This window comes from Epinephelus lanceolatus, chromosome 9 (assembly GCF_041903045.1).
Source record: "Epinephelus lanceolatus isolate andai-2023 chromosome 9, ASM4190304v1, whole genome shotgun sequence".
Lineage (NCBI taxonomy): Eukaryota > Metazoa > Chordata > Actinopteri > Perciformes > Serranidae > Epinephelus > Epinephelus lanceolatus.
Genome location: NC_135742.1, coordinates 17,244,830 through 17,269,525, shown reverse-complemented (window position 1 = coordinate 17,269,525; position 24,696 = coordinate 17,244,830). Strand labels below are relative to the sequence as shown.

At 41.1% G+C, this 24,696-nt stretch overlaps 1 protein-coding gene across 8 annotated transcripts in view; it reads right to left on the bottom strand.

Moving 5' to 3' along the window:
- Positions 1–4,388: 4,388 nt before the first annotated feature.
- dmxl1 (Dmx like 1) overlaps positions 4,389–24,696 on the bottom strand; it is a 76,635-nt gene continuing 56,327 nt past the window's right edge. For 3 of the 8 annotated variants that reach the window (XM_078170622.1, XM_033619304.2, XM_078170626.1), the window contains exons 39-51: positions 24,449–24,650; positions 22,094–22,211; positions 21,643–21,705; positions 18,985–19,071; positions 16,965–17,083; positions 16,112–16,256; positions 11,849–11,909; positions 11,225–11,352; positions 10,543–10,620; positions 10,260–10,354; positions 9,994–10,046; positions 8,517–8,734; positions 4,389–4,648 (exon numbers count right to left, since the gene is read on the bottom strand). In XM_078170622.1, coding sequence (XP_078026748.1) covers positions 4,409–4,648; positions 8,517–8,734; positions 9,994–10,046; positions 10,260–10,354; positions 10,543–10,620; positions 11,225–11,352; positions 11,849–11,909; positions 16,112–16,256; positions 16,965–17,083; positions 18,985–19,071; positions 21,643–21,705; positions 22,094–22,211; positions 24,449–24,650 — 1,607 coding nt within the window. In that variant the 3' untranslated portion in view covers positions 4,389–4,408. The remainder of the gene's footprint in view (positions 4,649–8,516; positions 8,735–9,993; positions 10,047–10,259; positions 10,355–10,542; positions 10,621–11,224; positions 11,353–11,848; positions 11,910–16,111; positions 16,257–16,964; positions 17,084–18,984; positions 19,072–21,642; positions 21,706–22,093; positions 22,212–24,448; positions 24,651–24,696) is intronic. The other 5 variants (XM_078170623.1, XM_033619306.2, XM_078170625.1 and 2 more) reach the window with 3 other exon arrangements.

The window sequence follows — 24,696 nt, the reverse complement described above, 5'->3', positions numbered from 1 at the left end:
TCAATCTACACAAGTCATTAAATTAACATAAATTTGCCAGAAAATGAGTTGTTTGCACCCCTGACTATGGAGCAATAGTTTTATGAATAGCTTCCTGTTTGGTTTGTTTTTGTGCTTACTAGCTGCAGACAATGCTGTGTGTTCCCATTTGTCCCGCTGATTGACAGTTTGCGGTGGCAGTGTGCAAAGAAATGTGCCAATAAAGGCAGTGAAGAAGTCAGTTAGCAAGTAGCTGTAGATGACACAGGATTTAAAAACCCAGTTTTTACCCAGTGGCTGTTCCATTGGTGTGTGAGTGTGTTAAAAAAATTGAGTAGTAGGTGAAACCGGGTATGGTAGCCTCTTACACTTTTGTGTGAATGTGACTCGAAGTGTAAAGAGTGCTTTGAGTGGTTGGAAGACTTGACTTAATTTTTAATATCAGTGCAATTATAAGGAACTTTAATGGGTCTTTTTGCTCTTTAGTTAATGGAAAGTTAAGACTAGAAACAAATTCAATATGCTGCTTCAGCACTTGCCACTGTGGACAATATTTGTTGCAGTCAAAGTTAGAGTTGACCTGTATCTATTAAACAAGTGGCTCGATGGACACCTCCATTTTCAAAATTACAGCAAACCATCTTCTCTTGTTACATATTTTTTTTATTACATTGATACATTTTCTGTATATTTTACATTGATTTACACGACATCTTTATTATAAAATTAGAATTATCTGATTAAATTCACATTTGCAAGATTGAGGAGGGAGGAAAAAAAAAGAAATGAGTCAGAGCTGAATGTGATACTTGATTTAGCTGAGCGAGTTTGTTTCATGTGCTCGTGCACCCTGACACAAACTGATCTCTTCGTGTTGCGAGTATCTGAGGGGGGGGGCGAGAAAGCACTTGCTTTGATAAAATATATTTTATTCTCCAGTTTCTGTAGGAGTACATATAGTTTGGCTTTGATAAAAAGTATTTTATTCTCCAGTTGCTGCAGAAATACACATGATTTTCCAACCACTTTGATTTGTGGGAAAAACAAAAATAGCAGTGTGGTTGTTGGAGCCCACGTCAGGAAATAATGAGAAGAAAAGAAAGAAAACGGTGAGCCCACAGTAAGAGGCAAACAAAGCAGGAAACAACAATACATCTACCTTTTGATCACTGTCTATAATCCTAAATATGAACATGTTTCATAAATATACTTGTATTTGTACAGAATGATATTCTTCATAAAGTGGCCTTTGTCATATCTAAGACTATGATTACGCAGTCATCATGAGAAGCCTAGTGTATAGATCTATGTATATACAGAACTGCAATAAATCTGCTTCATCTTAAAGGTTTTTTCCTCAGTTTGTCCTCCCTGAAATCAAAGCTCATGTACATTTTGTTTCCCTACAGCAGCACAACAAGGTTCTGTGGGTAGATAGCTTCATGGGTTATATTCCTTCAGACTAAACAGCTGCAGGACAGTTTGCATCAACCTCTTCCTTAATTATGTGGAAGATGATATTACACTCCAACCTAGATTACATTTTCCAAGCATCAACTGAAGGCAATGTGCTGCATTTGGATGAGATATAAAGCAAGTAAATGATTAAAATAAAGTTAATTCCTGTAAAAAAAAAAAAAAAAAAAAGAAGCAAGACTGCTAATAAAAAGAAGATTACCACAAGGCAAACAATATTCTGTCCAAGGCAGTTCTCAATCATGGTCCGTATGGAAGTTTGGAGTCGATGAAAGGGAAGTGCATTGTTACTGGAATAAAACATTTCCACAACAAAATCAATTAAAACTTGTTTCACTGCCCCGCCCCCTTTCCAATGTCAACAGCAAAGTTTCCTGCTACATCTTCTTAAGCTTAATATTTCAAGAGAAACTAAACCAGAAAAGGTATTAATCACGGTGTCCCATATCAACGAGGGCCTTGTTAAATTAAAGCTACTTTGTGCAACTCAGTATCAATTGTAATCAACATCCAGTACCGCAGTACTGTGCCAGCATGGTACGAGTAGTTTTCAGAGATTAAGGACACTTAATAATAATAATTATAGTAATAATAATACCACTGGTTTAATCTAGGCCGGGATTAACAACATCGTATTACCTTATTACCCAAGGCTCGGGCTGCTTTAGCCTCCTATAGTTATATGCATCACACTACATATAATTTAGCTTCATGTTTATGTGCAAATAGAGTGAGACAAGTGGCGCATTCAGGTAGTCCATGGAAAACAAGAAAACACTGGGTAGTGGCACACACGTAAACTCAAGTCAAAAGTTTTCATTGAAGGAATATGTCTGCATTTTGGGAGGGAGTTGATGCTAGATGAGAAGTTCACACCATTCTCGTGTGTGCCCAGTAAATATGAAGCAAGCAGCTGGTTAGCTTAGCTTAGATTGGAAACAAGGAAACATGAGAACAATGGTACCAAAATTTTCCTCTTGACCCAGCACCTCTAAAATTTAGTAAATTGGTTTAATCCACACAAATATGACTCTCTGAGCTAAAATGGCTATCTTAGCTTAAAGACCACCCCCAGTCTGCGTGCTAACCACCTGCTGGCTGTAGCCTTACATTTAGGGGAGACACATGAGAATGCTGTCAATCGTCTCATCTACTGTTTCCCAAAATGTCAAACTGTTGCCTTAAATTTAAGAGATATGACACGTTTATTATCTCCATCTTTAAAAAAAATTAGTTTACTGTGTTCATTTCAAGTCAGGTGGGAAAAAGAGGCATCAGTCAACTAGCAAAAATCAAAATGTGAAATGATAATAGCGACAGAAAATTGACATCCTGTAATTCCTAAAGTGTGGTTCATTCGTGACAAACACCTGATCGACTGATTTTCCTAACACCTTGGCTGGTTTCACGCCAAATTTCAATCTCCTAGGGGAAAAACTGTGGCCACCAAAGGGCGGAGACACTGTTGTGGAGAGCGAGCTGTAGACTGAATCACCATGATGTCATGCTAAAACGAAACAGCTGACAATTGATTTCTATTGCGGAGCTATGTGAAATCAGCAAACGTGTTTATTTCTGTCGTCAATTTCAGAGATATCGTATCAAGATATATCTTTTAACACTGTGGTTCGACCTCTCTGATGTTTTTTCTGTGCTTATTTTATGCACTTTGTAGCTTTAGTAGTGTCTTTGATAAACCAAACAAACCTAAAACAAAAAAAAAAAAATCCCACCTTAAAAAATAAATATCTGTGTACTGCTGTATTTGGAATATTTTCTTTGCTTTACCTCACACCTTGAACCTATCAAGGCAGCAGACCAGTAACTCCTATGTTCGCTGAATTTAAATCACCATTTTGGTCAAAGGAGCCTGGTGGCTCTGAGATAACGGCCTCAGTTCCTCATCTTAAAGAGCCGTCTGACAACAAGGTAAAGCCAAGAAAATATTTTAAATATAATGTCCACTCACACTGATACTGATTTTTTTTAGGTGGCTAAAAAGGAACCAACTGAGGCAGCGTTTGCTCAGCGCCGTTTGATTTTATGTACATGATGTGGGGGTTTTCCACCCAGAAGTTACTGTAAACAAACATTGTGATTCAGTCTACAGAGCTTCTGGCCGCAGCTAAAAATATACATGGAGCACCAGAATGCGCCGTGAATCCTTGAGACTGGATATAATGTGCTTTGTACGATGTCCACTGGCCTTACTGCATTGTGCTGAGCGGGTTCAACAGTGCCGTGCAGTCTTGTGGTGACGTTCGAACCCCTAAAGGGATCGCTTACTGTCCCTCTATGATATATCGCAGACACAGTCTACTGTACTTTAACACCTGAACACTCGAGCAGTGATTCCAGCTTCCACTATCATGACTGCTTCACTAATATAAACTAATAGATATGGTGATACTGTATACGAAGAACAACGCTGCAGCTCTAGACTCTTCACAGCTCCTTCTACAGCTTCACTTTCTGTGCAAAAAAAGGCTCTTCACGTCAGTCCTCGCTGAGATGGCAGTTTGTTTAAGAGAATATGAAGCTGGGTTTCTGTCTCTCACTCCGTGGCCTCGGTTGTTACCCTGTGCCCACTTCCTCTACAGGTCATAACACTGGTAGAGGCTTCTGTGGTTGGTCAGCTCGGGTTCATGTCCCGCGTAAAAAGCAGCAGATGTGATCCTTTCACTCTTGGGCCACTGGATCAGACGACTCGCTGGATCTCACTCTGTGAAAGTCTGTAAATCCTATGATTATTCAACCTTTTGTCGTGAAAGTCATTCTTCATTTACACTGGTTGATAACACTTGGCGTCATTGTTCTATCACGGCATCGTTCCTCCGAAGTGAACCCACGACGGTCACTGTTCCTGTCATGTGTTCCCACAGCAGTAGTGCTGGCAACTTCACATTTTTCAGTTAAACTGCTTCAACACCTTATTTTTATTTTCCGTATTTGTCTATATGATGAACTTGACATCGTTCTTGAGGTTGCCGTGGTTGTTGTTGTTGTTGACCACACTGAAGCGGTTGGGGAGGATCCTCATCTTCATGGTTCCGTCGGCGCCACAGGAGAAGATGTGATTGGCCGGTCCCACCTCGATCTGCATGACACCCGTCCCGAGGTTCCTGAACAGCGACTGGCGAGCATGTTCGTTTGGGAAGGTGTAGAGCGGACACTGTGTGGCCAGGCTCCAGATCTGGGGAGTCCAGGAGAGGAGGGAACAGTTAGAACAGTGCAGCATATCAAAGAGTACGTCTGCTGATATTCTACATTTATGACTACAACTGATCCTACTAACAAGTAACTGACAAGTACTGTCTGCATAGCCAAATCGGAGAAACTGGTGGTGCTCATCGTTCACAGGACCAGTGTACTCATTGTTGTTCACCTGGGCCCAAAAATAGACAGCGGGCTGTCAAACTGCCCCCAAGTCATCCTAAAATATGCCAGAAAAGGCCATCATTGAGGCGAAGCTCATGGACCAGCTGGTGGTTCTCCTAGTGAGCTACGCTCTCTTTTAGGGTCTCATGTACCCACACAGATCTCTGTTTGCCTGTGTTCAACAAACTATTCACTGAAAGCTTTTCCTCTTCAACCAAAGCTACAGCAAGTACCCTCTGCCTCAACATTTTAGCAACTAGCTACTGTGAAATAAGTAAAATAAATAAATAAATAAACAGTAGATTGATTACACAGGGTGGTTAGGGTATGGAGGTAATGGTGTGGTTGACTGGCAACAATCAAAAGGCACAGCAAGCGTCAGGGCTGAAGTCTGTCTGGTCCCACCTGGTAGTAGAATGTGTCTCCACATGTGTTTCAGGTGATCACTTGCAATCAGATGTCACTTCCTCGCTCTACATGCAAATAACCACGTACATTATTTACATTTGCAAAGACCAAATTTTATCATTAGACAAGCCAGCGCACCCGCTGTCCCTCCACTTCCCTGCTGCTTGGAGACTACTGCTGTGGGAGTGCGAATTCTGTGCCTGGTGGGGAGAGTTGGTCACCCACAACACACACACAGTGACAAGCCTAAATGTTAGCATCACACAGCTAACATTAACAGGTTTAAAACAGAGTGCGTTGGTGTGAATTTGTTGGGTTCATCGAAGAGCTGCTGCTACCTATAAAGCAGGTGCATTTCTAAATTAATACTTAATGAACATTAGTTAGGACAGCAACAGTGAGCCTCAGCCAAAGAGCTTTGCACTGGGGTGATTTTTCTAACCAACAAAATAAGAAAGATAGGAGAAGGACAGAGAGAAAGGGAGGACATCAGGAATTCATGTTAGCTTCGGTGAAGTTTGTAGCCTGCAGGGTCTGAGGGACAGCTGCAGTGAAAAGGAGAGGACTGGAGAGAGAAATGTCAACAAAACTGAACAGAAAGAGTGAAGATGAGAAGAAGGCATGGGTAAGAGTGAGCAAGGGAAAGAAAGATAGAGAGCTCTCACAGTCAGTGACAGAGCAAGGAGGGGGAGAGAGTAAGCAGAGCTACGTAACATTGTCTCTGCTGGAAAGACAGTTTGAATAATACATCAGGATGAAGTAATATTCTCTATTCTTGAAGGCTGAGTATGTTCACGACTTGTGTGAAAGCAATCAGTAAAATTTCTCTCCAATTTGTTTAGTTTTATCGGCCCTGTGAACCTTTTACTTTTTAGCTAGAAGAATCCTGAGGCTCAGGAAGTAGCTACATAATGTTCAAAAACAGAAATTTAGATTAAGCTCGTCCAGGAGATTTGCCTGGATGATGGTTGGTTCAAGGCTTGTTTTAGGATGAGTCGGGGACAGTCTGACAATCTGCTGTAAATCAATCATCCAGCCTAATTGACCTTCTGCTACGCTCCGCCCCTTTGAGATGGTCTGACAAGCTGTCAGAGTAAACATGGAGCTCACACTGTAACTAACTGCACTCCCTGAAGAAATATTATCATATTGTTGGAAAACTGAAAGAGTGATTCCAGAGAGAAGCAGACAGAGGAGTCTACAGTCTGTGTTTGAAGGATGTATCCAGGATGTCAAACTGACTCAGCAGCAACAACAGGTAAAAAAAGACAAAGTTAGTTAGAAGCTAAAGCCGAACTACAGGCTACAGATCACAGTGTAAAAGTGAACCACCACATCACTGCTGATCGCCACACAAGACAATGAATATAAAGGGAAACTTTGCTGATATTGAACCAGCTGTGTGCCATCGCAGTGTGAACGGTGTCTGGCTTTGCCACTGTGCCACTGCCAGCAGTCAGGCTGTCGGGGAGCCGTTCAACTGTGCATAATGCGATGACACACAGCTGGTTGAATATGAGCAAAGTTTCCCTGCTTCCCTTCACTGGTTCCTGTACAGCAGGGTCGGTCTTTGTTTCACTGTTATAATCATTAAAAAGCAAAAGCAGCATGTGTATACATTCAGTATCTATATCTTAAGTAGCTAGCTAGCTAACCCTACACTTTTCAGGGTTTGATTTTGGTTTTGGAACAGGGAAGAAACGTATATCTTTTTCCAACCTCTCCAGGTAAGGAGTATCATTAATACACGACGTGCCCCAGGCACAACATTTAACTCCAAATCCACAAAACCAGCCTGAAAATGAAGGAAATCTGAAATTACAGCGTTAAGAGTCAATGGAGCACAGCTGTGTTGTTGTTGGACCCTGGTTTGAGCTGGCCTAATGCTACGTTACAATTGGCCAATCTGCTCCAGGGGCGGGACTTAGCAAAGGGCCAATTACAGCAACTACCTTTCAGCCCAAGGTTTTCAGGGTGCTCATGCACAAAACATACACTCTTCGAGTGGAAAAGCATGAGGTGCTTTGCAATTCAAAAGCAGCGATAAAAATGCTTCACTGTCAATTCCAAAAAGCCGCCCCAGGCTGCTACCATATGCTAAGTCTGACTGATGCCTACACATATATAAATTCTATACATATACATTTTACTGGTTTGGATCCATGGTTCCCAACACATAAACTATTTACTGCGGTTTAGCCTTTGAAAAAAAGAAACTATAAATTTGTGATATGTTTTTAAAGATTTACATCTTCAGTAAGAAACAGAGAGCCATGATTAGCTCTGAGCAACTTGTATTGTTTGATTGGTATTCCCAGTCTGGGAGCGTTATTATTTGATAGGGTATTTCATAGACTGATGTCGGTACATATTAGCTAATCTTCCACTTCCATGGACTCTCATCAAACACTTTAAAAGCTTATGAATTTTCAGCTCGTCCATGTTAAATTTTCAATCAGCCATTATACAATTAATAGCTTCAGATGAGTGACACCACACACAGCTTTTGGACGTTTTTGTAGCAATCACCCAGAATGAAAGTCATTTGAATTTCAAGCAGATGTGCACTGCACCATTTCTTGTACATCTGCGTGACGCAGTGGCTTCATCCTTGGAGTGACAGCTGTGTGATCCTCGCCAACATATTTAAGTCAAAAAGATGAAAGACCTGCCTGTCTCTGGAAATATATTATGTAAGATGGTCACATCTCCTGCCTGCTCAGTTAAAAACACTTTCCCTCTCCTTTTCCTGTGTCACCCTGCTTTCACCTTTCACTTTAGTCTCCATCAGTCACACTGTTATCTTGAGCAGGTGGTTAATCATAAGTGTGACATTGGTTTGGATTGACTTTGATGGGGCTCACCGTCTCAACGGATAAATGCACCCGTCATGTGATTGTTGACGTGGAGGGAGAAACATTCCCACCTGGGGACCAAACGCTCTGCAGGACAGTTCTGTCAGGCACAGGTTAACTTGTGCTGAGGGAATAATCAAAACTGTTTTCCTAAACCCAAGTTTTTAGAATTACTGTTTCTGGAAACTCATAAAATTGAGGAGAAAAAGGTCATTTCCGGGAGATTCTCAAACAACTGTCTGGTTACCACTTGCAGCTGACCTTGAAAGCAATCAACAAATGCTAATAAATATTCATATATTCAAAAAATAATGTATCAGACTCCCTGACCCCCCACCTTCCTGGAATGTACCTCCCAAAATGTCATATTTATTCAACAGAAATGCAGTTAATTTTGCATTAATTAACCAGTGAAACTACCTTAATGTTGCCCTCAGCTGATCCGCTGATAAAGCAGTCCTCGGTCGGATCGACAGCCAGTGCTTTGACCGGCGAGTCGTGGGCCTGGAAGCTCTGACGCTGGTGCCTGTGGGCGAGCTCCAGGACGCTGATCCAGCCCTTCCTCCCACCTGTGACAAGCAGCTGCTGCCTGGGAGCCATTGCGAGCACGGTGGCTCCAGAGTCGTGGCAGCAGAAAGCTGAGGGGAGGGAGCAAAGGAGAAGAATGAGGTATCAAGGAGAGGAAGATGGATTAGTTAGAGGGAACGGGACAGAACTGTGAGCAGCATTTAAAGTGGAAATAAAACCGGTGGAAAGAGGGAGGAGGAAATATGTAGGGTAAAAATGTATACCACTTAGGGCTTCAATCTACAATATTTTTTTTGATTAATTAAATGATATCTCCAATAATTGATTTGATCATGCCTGTCTGGTGCCACCATCTCTTTTCCCTAATTTACTGTCTGCTCTATACTACAGATAAACTCTAATAAAAGGGAAAAAAATGCCCCAAAAATATGGCTCCAAAAAGTTGTTTTCTTTCTGTCTTCTGATATTTGATGTATAATTTATTTGAAATTTTGTACATAAACACTGCTTGGCATTAATAATCAATTAATCTGCCACTTATTTTCTCCATTTATTGATTAACTGCTTATAATAAAATGTCAGAAAATAGCGAAAAAGTGCCTGTCAGAGTTTTCCAAAGTCCAAGCAGACTTTTTGCTGCCTCGTGACCAAACAACTAACCATCTTAACTGAAGCGGTCTGCTTAGTGGAAACGAGGCTTTAGAGGAGCACAGAGGACTGATAGGGAGCTTCATGACATGATGTAACGACAGTCGCCTGAAGCTCAATATCAGCAAAACCAGTGAGCTTGTGGTGGATTACCAGAGGGACAGAACACAAAGTTACAGCCATTTAAGCACACATTGTTTCAAATATGGATGTTGTTGCATAGAAGCTACAAATTTCAAAACTTGAGTGCTTCACACATATCTTCAACCCTGCAGCACAGATGATCTATATAATTAGCACAGTTTTAAAGTGGACACCAAGATTAGTGTCTGACCAGCTGTCTGTGTTGGTTAGAAAAGTGTTTTTGCAGAACATTATGATGCCACAGTGGAGTTGACCCTCGCCCTTTTGGATATAAAATGTCATCACTTCATGCTTTTCTCCTATTAGACATTTGTGTGATATTTTGTCATACGAAGCATGTGACTGCTGATGATGGCCAAATCGTGTTTTGTGTGGTCACACAAATTCTAATCAGTTCATCCTCGAGTCCAACTGGACGTTTCTGCCAAATCTGAATACAGTCCCTCCAGGCGTTCCTGAGATATCACGTTCACGAGAATGGGACAGATGGACAACCCCAAAAACATTATGCCTCCAGTCACGGCTGTCTCCACCGCGGAGTCATAAAAACAAATGTTTTTCTTATGCTGCGTCTTACCATGTACCAAGCTGTTCGCAGGAGTCACCAGAGTGTCCCACAGACACACGTTCCTGTGGAGTCAAAAACTGACCAAATTAGTTTCCAGTCTTGCATTTTTATCAAAGGCAATGTCATTATCCCAGTTGGCCACAGTACAATGGAGTCGAGCAGAAAAGATTCAGCTTTTAATTAGAAGCTCATAAAACAGAATTCAAATGGGAGAACAATTTTTGTCACGACTGGAGACGAAATTCTCCTCGCAACTCTCCTCACAACTCTCCTACCTGTTGTCTGTTGAAAGACCTGCAGTGGCAATGAGGGAGGAGGAGCCCACAAAGACAAAGTCGTGAGCTGTCTTGTTGTGGCACTGCAACGTCTGCTGGAGAGAAACAAAGGAGACGGTTAGTAACAGTGACAGTAATAGAGAAGCGGGAGAGGAGTAAACAAAAATGAGAATGACAGGGAGAAAGCGCGAGGACACTGAGAACGTCTAGACAGACAAAACTAAAAACAAACATGTCGGGGAATGAAAAGGCGGCACATTGATCGTCTTGGTGAGTTTCTCACCAGGTATGGTTTGGGTGCATTCCCACTTGTGTTGGTCTGCCAGAGACTCAAACCTCCGTCAGCATCGACGATACCGAACTGCACAAAAAATTCAGAGGGCAGATATTAGACTTTGCTGATATTAAGTTAAAATTAGTATTTACTTTACATCAGACAGACAAAAACATATTGTTGGGTGCTCCTCCCGTTTTTGCGCTCCCATTGAGAACCTTCTCTCCCGTCTGGTGATTTGGATTGTTCTCTAATTATCCTCCAAAACACGTCAACAGCCTCATAAGTTCAAGCACCACTTACATAACTAACATCAAGCGCTCTGCTAGTCATCTCTTTCCAATTTATTTTTTTAATGTTTTTTTTTAAAGCATATTTCACTCTTTTGGCCAGAACAGGCAGATAAGATGGTACTGGCACAGGAGAGGCACCATCTGAGAGAGTTATTAGCTTGAGGCAAGTGCCTGAGTTCAGAGTGGTTGAATCACTCAGCTGAAGAACAAAATGTGCTGAAGCCAAACTCCCCACTGTGGTTCGTGCCTGCATGGCAAAGTGTGAAAATGTTGCTGAATCTGACAGCCTCACATCACAATGCAGTTATGTTCCATAGCTAAGAATAGTTTGACATCTTGATGGAGGTAGTTAAGTGTTCGATATACTCGATATAAGTGTGCATGTTTGACTTTGTCACCTTGTTTCCCTGGTGATTGAATCGTATTCTGGTGACTCTGGAGTTGCCTGGACTTCTGAAGCAGATGATCTGCTGGGAGTGACCCCACTCAAACATCCTGACGCTACCATCCTGAGCTCCCGTCAGGTCTGGAAAACAGGAAAAAAACAAGATAAAATGTGCCATCAGCTCATTTCCCAGAGCATCTCGACGAGCATTCTTGTCCCAACATGAGGTTTTGGCTTTTCTTTGTTACTGAAATCATCTATTTTATTATTGATGAAGCAAACGGTTTATTTCACACACACGCACGCACGCACGCACGCCCGCCCGCACACTTCAACAGCCATTCTTGCGACCTGCTGGGAATTATTCCACTGAAACACTTCACAACTGAATCCCCACTTTGCAGTTTGACTGGAAAATACAAAGTTGTAACAAGTAGGACTCGCTCAGCCCTTTCTAAATCAACAGCAGCACTGGGACCAGTAGAGAAAAAAAACATTGCCACTTGCTAAATATCTACATGTGAGAAACTTTTTGGTGATGTAATCGTCCCCTGAAGGCTCTTTTTTAACACGAGAAAAATTATGTCTGGAGATACTCTTCTAATCTACTGACAGACATATCGGGAGTCGTACTTACAGTAAGGCAGTGTGGGATGGGAGGTCATCCTTCTTACATTGTTGATATTTCTCTTGATCATCTGGGAGAAGAGAGGTGGAGATGATGAGGAGGCGAAGTTTAGTAGACCAACATTTGTTAAAAACAATGCAGAACATCATTACGGTAAATCTAACTGTGTGTGTGTGTGTGTGTGTGTGTGTGTGTGTGTGTGTGTCCTTTGCACATCTTGGGAACCATTCATCCAATCTACCTCACATTTAGCGAGTGTATTGCTGTTCACTCGAGGCGTGCACTGTCAAATTTTGTGCAGTTTGGAAACACGACACATTCATTATTAATGAACTTTGAATGAACATGTGAACAGCACTCTGTTCAGGGTTGGGGGCTTCAGGGGTCTGTGGTGTCGGGCATGTCGGCAGCTGGCCGGCTGCAGCTTACTGACTGCAGTACAGATGCTGGATATACTGATTTTACAACTGAGCTCTTCTTCACTTTCCTGAAGTCACTGGCTAGGCAGACTGAGTCGAGCATGTCGTCCACAGCGGGCCAGCCACAGCTCACTGACTGCAGTTTACTTTTACTGCTGGATGTTAGATATACTAAAGTTACAGCTTAACTCTTCTTCACTTCTCTGGAATCAAAGATAGCCTGCAGGAACAGCACCACTCTGCCATTACTAACTTCTAACACCACTAATGTTACCACCAGGAAATACCCGCTAATAAAATCCATGCTCTATTTTATCACTACAGTGGTTATGTCAAAGCAACTGATAAGTAATTTGGAAATTAATACCCTTGCTGTATTTCACCAGCGTTTTGGACTGTGAGGAGTTGGGACTTGGGTGTGTTCTTGAAGGATTTATTTAGGGATTGATTTTGGGGTCCCTGGCAACAGCCATCTTTCTTTACTCTCTTTCTCTTACTTTCTCTAACTGGGAGTGCTGGCCATTAGCAGTGGCAGAAGAAATACCTCAGAACTTTTTTTCTCAAGTGAAACTATTAACTAAAAGGTACAAACACCTCACAGTAAAAGCATTCAAAATTTTCCTCCAAATAGAGAGTGAAAGAGAGGCATTATCAGCATGTACTTAAATTAAGTGGAACTTTTACTTCTAAAATAATGCTGGATACTTAAATGAATAATAATGCATCAAATATACATGTTTTATTTTGTGAGTAAAATCTGAATCTGCAATGAAACCAGTCACATTTCTGTGAGGTAAATGTGGCTGTACAATGTATCCCTCTATAGTAAGTTGTATATCGTAGAGTTGCATATCTTTTTTAAGTGCTCTGGGAGGCCTTTGCGTATTATTTGGGGGAACAAGGAGTTAAAATAGTAACATAAGCCAATATTTTTCACATGCAAACACTAAAATAAATCAGTATCTGTTTGGGGCCCTGGGCAGTTGCCTACCTTGCCTAATGGTAAAGTTGTTCCTAGTGTTTTCCCTCTTGATTCAAAGTGTATATCACCAAAGTTTCTGACTGTGAGTAGCTGTGGCTTAGGTGTGTGATGCAGTTATTTTACGGCAGATGTATTGCTAAGGACCCAAAGCAGTGTAGTGTTGAGTGTGAAGTTGTTTGTATGAGTGGTTCTCGAGAAAGGTGCAAGTGGCAACGTACCACAGATTAAGCAATCGGCACGTTCTGAACATGCATGTGTTAAATGGAAACTGCACTAGTTCTTTTACAATAGGGAGAAGTACACGGCTATGTTATGGTACAAAGTTAAATTATATTATACTATTCTCCAGCCTTTTTCACACATGGAATACATTCAACGCTGCTTCCTCTATCTGTTAAACTAATGGCTTTTTACTAATGGACCCCCATTAACTTTTATGTAAATGTTAAAAGTGCCACAACATTTACGTAACGAGGTGCACGTCTCAAAAAGCCTCATCTGTAGTTAAAATCCCTAAAAGTCAAGAAAATGCTAATCTTAATCATCATGCCAAAGCACATATTTAATGCTGCATTTAAGTTACAGCATAAATGGATGGTTGTTGTATCAGCATGTAGCATAAATTGTCTTAATATACTGCAGCTCAGTTACCATTTCCTGTCCTGTATTATGACTAGTGGCTGGGAGAGGCAGGCATTAACACCAATGTCTGCCAAGGACTTTATTTATTATTGTCTCCAAATGTATTCTGCTCCAACCTTGAGCACACTGCCTGACTGGTTGGTAAAATAATTACGATGCAGAGTGGCTCTTACTGTCCAGTTTGCATATCAAGAGCAACGAGCGAGCTGGTTAATATCAACAAAACATGACTCATAAGTGACTAGATTCAAAGACACTGCTACCACCAGAATAAGATCTATCTCCCCACGACTGACGCCAAGTTTCTCTGATCAGTACAACAGCTTTTACAGACTTTTCTCATTTTAAGAATGGCATAAAATGATGGAGGTTTGGTGTATCACAAGCTGTAGCAGTCAGCAACATCTTTGCTCCTTTGTAAATCAATGAGGAGAGCTAATGTTAGCAGCCATGACGCTTGTGGCAAACTGAGCCCAAAGATGAATTATTAATTAAAGTCATTTAAACTGCTTTGAGGATTTTGCTTTGAGTACCAAGAAGGGCAGATCCAGAGCAACAAACAGCATCAAATAATCCCAGAAAAACAGCGAAGAGTATACCAAACCCATGTGGCAATCATCACTGTAAATACGCTGGTTTTTGAAGTTTAGTTGAACTACAAACTGTCTTAACTTGATACTACAGCTCACCATGATTAACCAAAACCAAACTGATGGGTGGATTCATTTCCAAACTTTCAGACAATTTCAGCCAGCTTCAGTTTATCACCTCATGGTAATGCATTTCCAAAAGTCACTGTTTTAATACTCAGACATTTAGAGATGCTCCATCAACGTGAACAACAATCTTTTTAATGCAGGAAATATCCTAATTTAAAAATTATAAAAATATGAGTACAATAAAAATCAAAACAGCAGTAGGGAATAAATTGGGTCATCCACTAAGCAGAAGTTCGGCAGTTCGTCCCTTGAATCCTCAAGTCAGCATGTTGAAATGTCCTTGGGCAAGATATTGAACACTAAATTAACCTTAATGGCTGTGCTGTCACTGTGTGAGTGTATGTGAATAACTGACACCTCTTTCTAACATACAACAGAGTGAACTGTGGCGAATGAAGCCCGAAAAAGTGGCCAGATATACTGCAAGCCACAACAACATACAGAGAGCCTACTGAGCCCTGAGCAACCCTAAGTAAAGGCTTGCTAAAGCTCTGAAAACAGGTTGGAGGTGCACGAAGCTTCACCAGTACAGAGCCAGGGTGAGCACTTGTTCAAACAAGCGGCATGTTGCTTAGTGTTGGAGCAGGTTACGACATCTTCATTGGGAAGCACTGAATGAATCTGATGTTCGCTCGCTCGTTTGTTCACATTGTGTCCAATTATGAAGAGCTGCAACTGATGAGTAGCTGGCACATGTACAGTAGCCTCCGCCTCCATACCAGTGTATGCATGTGTGTGTAAATGGGTAAATGTGGCATGTAGTGTAAAAGCACTTTATGTGGTTGGAGGACAATGTTCATTGTGACAGATTAACTATCCCAAGCAAGTTTCAACACCTTGTAAAGGGGTATTTTCATACTGTACAAAGATTAAATGAAATAATGGCTTCCCCCCAAAAACAGGGCTGCAAGTGAGTTATTTTCTATCTTGATTAATATGCTGATTATTTCTTCAATTCATCAAAACATTGTTTGATCTATAATATGTCACAAAATTTAAATGTCAATAATTTTGTTCAAGTCCAGGGTGAGTTTAAAATGCTCAGAACAACAGTCCCAACTCAAAGACATTCAGCGTACTGTTATATTAGACAAAAAAAGGGAGCAAACAATCACTGCTGGAATCAGGGAACATTTGGCCTTTCTGCTTGACTTTGATCTCCTTTGAACTCTTACCAAAGTAACTGCTGATTCATTTTCTGTTGACTGACTAAATGCCTCTCATCACCTCTATCCTACTGAAACATGCCACTATGTTGTACAGACTGTATCAGAGCTAAACTGTAGGTGAGTGTGGGCCAGCATACTAAGGATGCAAAGTTGTATGGCCTTGTAAAATAGTTGTCAGCTATGTAAAGTCTAAGCAGTTAATGGCCAAAAACATGCAAAACAACTAGCACGGCTCGAAGACAGATATAAAAAAAATAACTCAATAAAGCAGGAGAGGACAGGTGGGGAAAACAAATGGCTCAGGTAAAATAATCACATACAACTTTAGGTTTAGATCTCACCACAGCTGCACCCCGGCCTGTCTGCACTCCTCCCAGCCACGGCATGTTGATGGGTGTACCGGGGCTACTGTGAGTGTACGGTGTGGTGCCATGGAGGGCGGCAAAGTCATCGCGTGTGTGGACCACCAGGAAGTCATCACCAACACTACAGAGACAGAATAATGATCAGAAATTAGAAACAGTTTTTTGACAATAGGTTTTCACATACAGGGAATCTGCCTCGGTGTTTGGTGCATAAGTGAGCGTGGATACTCAACCATGTTGTAAATATTCATGCTTATAAGGATAACGTTAGCTAGAAACGAAAATCTCAGTCATCTCTTCGGTTTTAGTTCAGAGACAGATTTGAAACAAGATAAGCAGGAAACACTTGAAAATTTAAGAATGCAATTTCAGATTATTAATCCTTAGAAGAGAAAAATAGCCAGCTGTAATTATCTTGTTTATAAGAAAACCATTTTTGTTAGTACTGTGTGCATTTATAGAGCAAAAATAAAACATAACAGGGATGCAGGACAATAGTAACATATACTGACAGAAAGTGACCCTGCTCTGAAATATGATAATATCTCACAAAGGAGCTGCCATACAGAAATACATGTAAATTATGCCACACATCCAAACATAGACACACACTGCAGATGCATACACACCACCTACACAGTCATTACTGAGCCAATCACATTGTCCCACTCCCACACACGATTTAGCTGCTGGTATGAGGGTGAAAAGTGAGTTGGTGTTACTCTGGATGAACCCTCACAAGTAAAGTATGCATACACACACATACACACACACACACACACACACACACACACACACACAAAGACACACACACAGATTGCTCTCTTACCCTTTGGCTTCAGCGTCATCGTCATCGATCCATGTCAAGATCTGTGTGGCCAAGATGGATGACACATCTAACTCCTGAATGTCATGGGTGGAGGCCATGACTAAACAATTACGATTTGCCTGGGAGACGGAGAGAGACAGGAAGTGGGGAAAGGCGTGTGACAGAAAGGGTGAGGGTGAGGAAAACAGGGTGAGGCTAGAAGTTAGAAGGTCCACAAAGACAAAGTCACAAAGACTTTTTCAAACACTATTCTGCCTGAGGTCACAAAACCATCCAACTCTCTGCTTTTAATGATGACCTGCGGTGCACCTTCCTTTGATCGCCAGCACCACTGCCTCCCTTTAAATAAACAGCTACAATGCACAGTGTGAACCTCTTCCGATATCAAACAAAGAAAACACAGGCTCATCAACATCAAAGGGGCGAGGATGTGGCGTAGGAGTTGTGCCACTGGCCAGAAGAACTTGATATTTGTTTTGAATTTAAAATGTGTGTCTGAATCTGTTGGTCAAAGTGAATTCAGGTTGATAAAATTTTAACTTGAATCCACCACAGTTTGAAACTTCATTTTCAGACTAAGTTTACTTTTATCTGGCTAGCGGCACATCTGTTTTACCATATGAGAAAGCACTGTTTCCATGCACTGCTGGGCTAAAACTGCTTACATCAGTACTTACTGATTTTGTTTTGTCAGTTAGGGATACGCAGTGACGCATTATCACCTTATGAAATTAAAATGGCAAATGTTGCCTATTTACACATCAAGCAAGCACAGAGCAACATTAATATTTATATGGTGTTTCTGGCTTGCCCAGTATTCAGTCTGCTTGCTTTTAGTTGTGTTTTTAGTCTCCGCAGACTCCTGAGGAAAATATCTGACCTCCCTAGCTGCTAAATGCTCGGCTACGTTCAAAAGCTTGTTGCTAACTTTATCTTTCAGCTGCTTGGTAGAGGGCAGGTGGGGTACAGTCAGTGGGTTTATAACAGTTTTTTTCCCCACTAATAACAGCTGTGGCTAAAAACGGGTTTCATGAGAGCGGTAAGACATCAATGCTACACGCCAAAACAAAAAGAAACAAAAAAATCAATGCAAAACAATGAGTCAAAAGACACTAAATTGCCCCTCAAAGCTTAGAGAAGGACTGCAGAGATGGGTAATTATTTTCAGATGGTTCATCACAACAAGTGACCTCTTTCATAATTGGTACAGACATTTGACGCACAGTTATTAATAATAATCATGACTGCACTTAAATAGCAGATTTCAAAACAGAGTTTACAAAGTGCCGTGATAAACAAAGCAATGTGAAAGCCTAACAGTAATGCCAAACCAAAGCAAGACAAAATCAATAAAATTAATACTTCAATATAAAAAATATTGATAAAAGCAGCTTTAAAATGTTTTCAAAGAAAGTCTCTAAAGCAAGATTCATAGCCACGAGTGTTTCACAATAAACAACTCTAACATTTTATTTTTGCTCCTCAGGTTTTGTTTGACAGCAGTTTTCCAACAGATACAGGAGAGGTTGGAAAATCTAACATAAAAAAACTAAATTAACTTTAATACAGAATTTACCGCACTGGCTTCCATAGCAGGGCCCAACAATAATGATTGCCTGATTGTCCACGGTAAGTAAAATGCCCCGTCGGGCTGCTAAATCTAGCAACTTGTTTGCCAATCGAGAATTGAACACATAATTTTAAAGGCAGACAAAACGGGGTCATTTTTTTATGACAATTGACTTTAGTCTTTGTTGTTATTTGGTAACTGCTAGAAGAAAAAACTATTTGAATAGAGGCAAGTAAAAAAAAAAAAATCATTATTGTTTAACCCTGCAGAGTACTGACTAATTATAGTTTCTGAACAGACAGAATTATATGCATTATACTTCAGGTGGACATTCTGGGGTTTAAATAAAAAAGGCTAGCATTAACCAATAAAGTCCTTAGTTATAAACACACTATTCTTTTCTCACAGTATTTTGCACTGTTCAGTGACATCTGTGTAAATGAATTGTACCTTGTTGATGGCAAAGGCTGTGATGATGTCAGATTCCTTGTGGATGATGCGTGCTTTTCCGCCGGGGGAGCCCAGATCTGACTCAGTCTGCACAGAGGAACACACACGCACGCACACACACACAAATCACAACCGCGGAGATTCAATCATTATCGTTGAAACTTTGGTAAACAATTTGAGCAGACAAATAACAGCCATAACTTCAGATACAGTACATTTCCCTTCATGCTACAGAACCAATGACCTGACAAGATCCATGAGAGGGGTTGATAAATGAAGTGTCGAATTATCTGCTGTAGGAGACAACAGAGCGGATGTTAGAACAGAGCCATAGCTCCAGCAAAGCCTTCTGTTTGGTTTCTACAATGTGTAATATGTCTACTCTGTTATGTGTTCGTTTGTCTTGACTGTAGAGGTTAGGAGAGGGCACATCAGGCCACCCTGTTGACAACATAACGGGGTTAGTGCCATTAGATAGCATCAGCGTAATAACTCTTGAGCAATGAGAACAAGCACACACTGTACCATAGAGGTCCTATGGGATGTATGCAGTAGCAGAGTAGTGTATACTGTATCTATGCATATTGTATGGAGATATAACATTTTGATGTTACTCAAAATGAGACGGGCATCCTTTGAGCATGAGATTGAATTAAAGTCTTTAAAGCATTTATTCAAGGGGAAAAGACCACGTCTTTTTCTGTCAGGAAGAATAAAGTAAAACTTGACTTGCAGAAATCTAAATATGGTTGTTTGCCATTTTGGTGGAGCACATAATCCCTGTGGGGCGTAGATTCACTGCGACAGTGTTGGGCCCATTAATCAGAAGCTATTCAGCTTCATAGCTTTTCCTCTGAGAGACTGGGTTAATTAACACTAAGCCAAATGGAGTAGCTACAACGTGGCAGCTTGCACAGCGAGCACCAGGAGATTAGAAACCTCTATGAAGCATCAATGTACAGTACAATTTGAGAATCATGGTTCACATTCACATGAATATTTAGACAGCTAAATGCAAGATTAATATCAAAACACTGACAGGAACATTCAGAGTTCGTGGCCCAGAAAATATACGTACTGTAATTCTGTCAAGATCATAAATTTTATGTTTCTCAGATTACATGTGACAGGCCACATTTACTATTCTACTGTAGGAGGCAAAAACAAGGCACATGATGTGCATGTTTAATCAGTGATAGAGTTAGCACCGCCCACACTACAGTATGGTGATATGAAGAATGTTTCATAAGGTTTCACAACATCTGCAGAGTACGATGCTGCACACTCATGGGTCTTGACAAATCAGAAGTACTGCTGTTAATAATGAAAATATCACACATTTTTGTTCAGAGCAGGGATGCATAATTAATCCGAGCAAAAATCAAAATTACAGTTTTAGCTTCCACAGTGAACCAAACTTGATTTTGATGTGACTCTAACACCAGTGATGCTCTAGTCTATCACATGCTGTAAAGCACACTGGTAAACTGAGTGACCAATTCAGCTTTTTGTCAACAGTGACCAAATTAGCCTGAAAGTATTTTCTGCAGCCCAATGTGAGAGATTAAAGGTGTGTTTTTTTAATGATGTACTAGAAAAATGGCTTGGTTTTTTACTTATAAAATATCCAATTTTCAGGATTATAATCCCCAGGACTCCATCACAAAAATGTCTGTCCCACCTCTAGGGCTGGGTATTGTTTTACCCCCCCCCCCACCCCCCAAATATCAGTGCCGATACTTTAAACTTTAGAAGAGTAACATTGATATTTTTTAACCTGGACCCCATTTTTTATGTGTTTGTGTCTAAGTGACTAATGGACACAACATTTTTTAAAATTGGTCCAGTATTGAGCGAGAGGGCTGCAGCCAGCAGCAGTGAGACAGGCTGAATATCATCACTCGGGCAATTGAGCAATGTCAATTTATGTCCACTGGAAGTGCTTGTTCGTGCTGCTGACGGGCTGACATTGTTATTTTAAGTGTCCGACAACATTATGAAAAGGATCTCTACGGAGAAAGACCTTCTTGTTCAGAAGTAAGGTCCTTTTTGTTTAACCAGAAACAGCCCTTAACTCACCAAACCCACTAGACTCTATCTGATAAAACAACAATTTCCACATTGTAAACACACTTAATTCAAAGTCGATAGAAGTAAAATAAAACTCACAAAAGCCGTCTTGGTTCATCTTTGAATGTTCCAACAAATCAACTCTGGTTTGCCTGTAATAAACCCCTTAATTCACCCAGTCAGATGTATAAATATACCCACTCAATACAGGCTATAATAACTGTTCATTAATATAACAAAAAGGTCTTTCTGTGTAGGGATCCTTTCAGTAAGTTATCAGACACTTACAGTAACAATCTGAGCCTGTCAGTGTTAAAAACAAGCACTTTTAGCGGATGTACATTGACAGTGCATAACTACCCGCAGGGATTACACTGCAGCCCTCTCTCTCAATTCCAAAAACTGTTGCTCCCATTAGTCACTTAGACACAAAACCATGGGAAAATAGGCTCCAGGTTGGAAAAAACTGAAGATGCTCTTAAATTTTCAGTATTTTTGGTCACAGACACAGTTTGGTTGGTACTGAGATTTGGCACCAAGCCCATCCCGCCCCAGTAAAAAGTCACAATTGATCTGAAGCAGCTGTACCTGATTGTTTCCTGTCTCCTCCATCCCTGAACATTTCATATTGTCAGGCTGGTCCTCACCCGACTTTAATGATTGGGGAAGCAGCAAAGGGTGGTCACACACACGCACAAAACACACAACATACAACAACAACCAGTGATGAACCATGCAGTCAACACACAGGAACTGAATTATTGTGCGGTTAATCATACAGGGTGTAATTATTGGAATTAGCATCAACATGCAACTGGAGGCAGTAATATACATGTGTTTAGCATGCAGAACAAAAAAAGCACAACAGGGATGTAAAAGCAATAATGATGCACTTTGCCTGGAGCTAATTACAGAGATTTAGATTTAATCATAGCAAATAGTTAAGGTGTTATTCTGTGACAATTAATATGTGCTAGCTGTGCAACATGGAGGCAGATCATGCAGTGGGTTGGCATAGTTTAAACTCATTCGTGTGTACCTCATTTGGGTCCCGTTTCTTGGTGAAGATATTCCTAATGAAAGTCTCTTGCACTTCTTCCTGCTTGACCAGAAACTGCCACAGACGCTTCACTGGCAGCGCTGAATGGTGGCTCGTCCTGAAAATAATATAACACCTCCTGCATATTAACACTAATACTCATTAAATCAGTTCACTGAAGCACAACACAATGTGTTAGAAAATATCTTTTTTGATTTCTGCCAGTGCTGCTGATCTGAAAACTCCACATATCTGGTGATTAAAGGAATACTTCATCCCCCTAACGACTATTTGTTTCATGTTTTCTGTTTTTCTTGCATGCCTCAAAAATGAGAAGAATCCAAAAATGAATTTAAGTCACAGGTGACCACATTTAAGAGCAGCAAAACTTTATCAGAACATCACTTTACAGACTCTCACACAACCCGTGCAGCATAATCCAAGTCTCATTTATCCAGTCAAATGCTCAGTTCTTCCCACAGACAGCTTTTTATGACAGGGAACTAAACTAAGGGTGAAACTTATCCACGCTCTCTTCAAGGCCAGACCCGTACTGACAAAAACAGTAATTTTACCTTGCTGAGCACAGGAGCTGCTGGTCTATGGTTGCCTGAATGTGTTAGTTTTTTTATGTCATTGTGTGACTTTGGTTTTGTAGAGAGTTGGTTTGAATTCACAAAATAGCCCCTTTTACACTTCCTCTGCAAGGCAGAAATTCCACGCCATTATGCCATCTCGCACTCCTGTATAAAAGGTACAATCGCTGAATGGGGGGACAGAGTTGTCTTGCCTTTAAGCCGGAGATGGCGGTAGTAATAGCGCTGAAATGATGTCTGTATAATTGGGACAGCCGGCAGAACGGGATCATGGGCAGCATGGGTGTGTACTACTTTAAAAAGTAGCTGTTAGGGGCGTTGGTAGAGTAGTGGATAGTGCCGGCGCCCCATGTATGGAGGCGATGCTTCGCTGCAGCAGTTGTGGGTTCAATTCCGGCTTGCAACCCTTTGCTGCATGTCATCCCCCCACTCTCTCTCTCTCTCTCTGTCTCCCCATTTCACACTGTCCTGTCAATTAAAGGCAAAAAGCCCAAAAATAATCTCTAACCACACTAGAGGCTGACGCTGTTTTGTTACACATCATGCCTCTTATGATTCCAACCTGCTGCCATGTTGTCTAAAATCACACACTGAAGTGGCATGCTGCCGCCATCGTTTGGTTCTGTGTGAAAAATGTAAAGGTGGTATGAAGAAGGGACTTCGTAGTGGCTCTTTAGTGCGATCTCTGTGTAGAAAGGGCTACTGACACAAACAAGCAACCGATCGAGGCAGCAGTAGACCAGCAGCTCCATTTTACTCCAATTCATCAGTCAATTATCTTTGTTTCTGGATTCTTCTTTCATTGTTGAGGCATGCGAGAAAAGGTTTTCTTCAGTAATTTGACGTAACAAGGGCAGAGTAATTGATGTACAGGTGGTCATTTAGGGGGTGAAATATTCCTTCAAGGCAAAAACACATCAAATGCACAGTACAATCTTCCAAAAAAACCCTACAGTATTTACTGCATGGGCCATGTGGAAATCAATTGAGGTCACATGAGCTGAAGGATAAAATCAATGGAGATCTTGATGAACAGTGTCTATTGGTATGGATGTGTTGTTATCTGTTGCTGTAAGGTTTACTGTAATTACTTGAACAGCATCATTAATTCATTATGTTTAAAAGCTGAAAGATATATCTTTTGGCTTAAAGCGATATTAGGATAAGTCAGTTGCTTCTCCTTTCTGTGTGAATGATGTGCTTTAGTTGTGCTTCTTGTGTGTTTATGTAGCCTGTCCTCTCTCCAGGATACATGGTGAAGAGGTCATGTGGCTCAGGCTCCAGCTGTTTGGCGACACCTGGAAGCTGACTGACATCCTCCTGGATCCATCTTTTTCAAATATGTTCGCATTCTTTGTATCATTTTTGTCACTTTAGGATGTTGGTCTACTCTGTACAGGAAGAGGGATCCCTCCGCTGTTGCTCTTCCTGAGGCGTCTTCCTTTTTCTTGCCTGTTAAATGTTTTCTTGGGTAGTTTATTAAGCGAGGGTCCAAGGACAGAGGGTGCTGTGTGCTGTACAGATTGTAAAGCTCCTTGAGGCAAATTGTGATTTGTGATATTGGTCTACATAAATAAAAATGACTTGACACTGCAAAAACACGAGCTTTCTTAAGGCTCTGAGTGAATATAAATATGTACATCAACAAACACATGAACGCTGACTAATTTCAAATTCAACCTAGTTGAAAAAAAAAATATAAAAACATTCTCTGATTTTTTTTTTTCTTGTGCTGCTGATCCCTATCTCATGGTGGTACCTGAATGGGGTGTTGGATGGTTCAAACAGGGCCTTGTGTCTGAGCAGGGCGGGGCCTGGTGCGGTTGTTTCATCCTGGAGGGGGGTAGCAATATACTTGGAAGGGGGGCCCCCAAAGATCTCCAGCCTTTTCTGCAGCACCTGCTCCCAGCGCTGCAGCGTCTTCAGCACAGCGTGACACAGAGGAGAGCCCACAGGCAGATCTGCGCTCAGCAGAGGCGAGAAGGCAACAAGATTAGCTAAGACAGG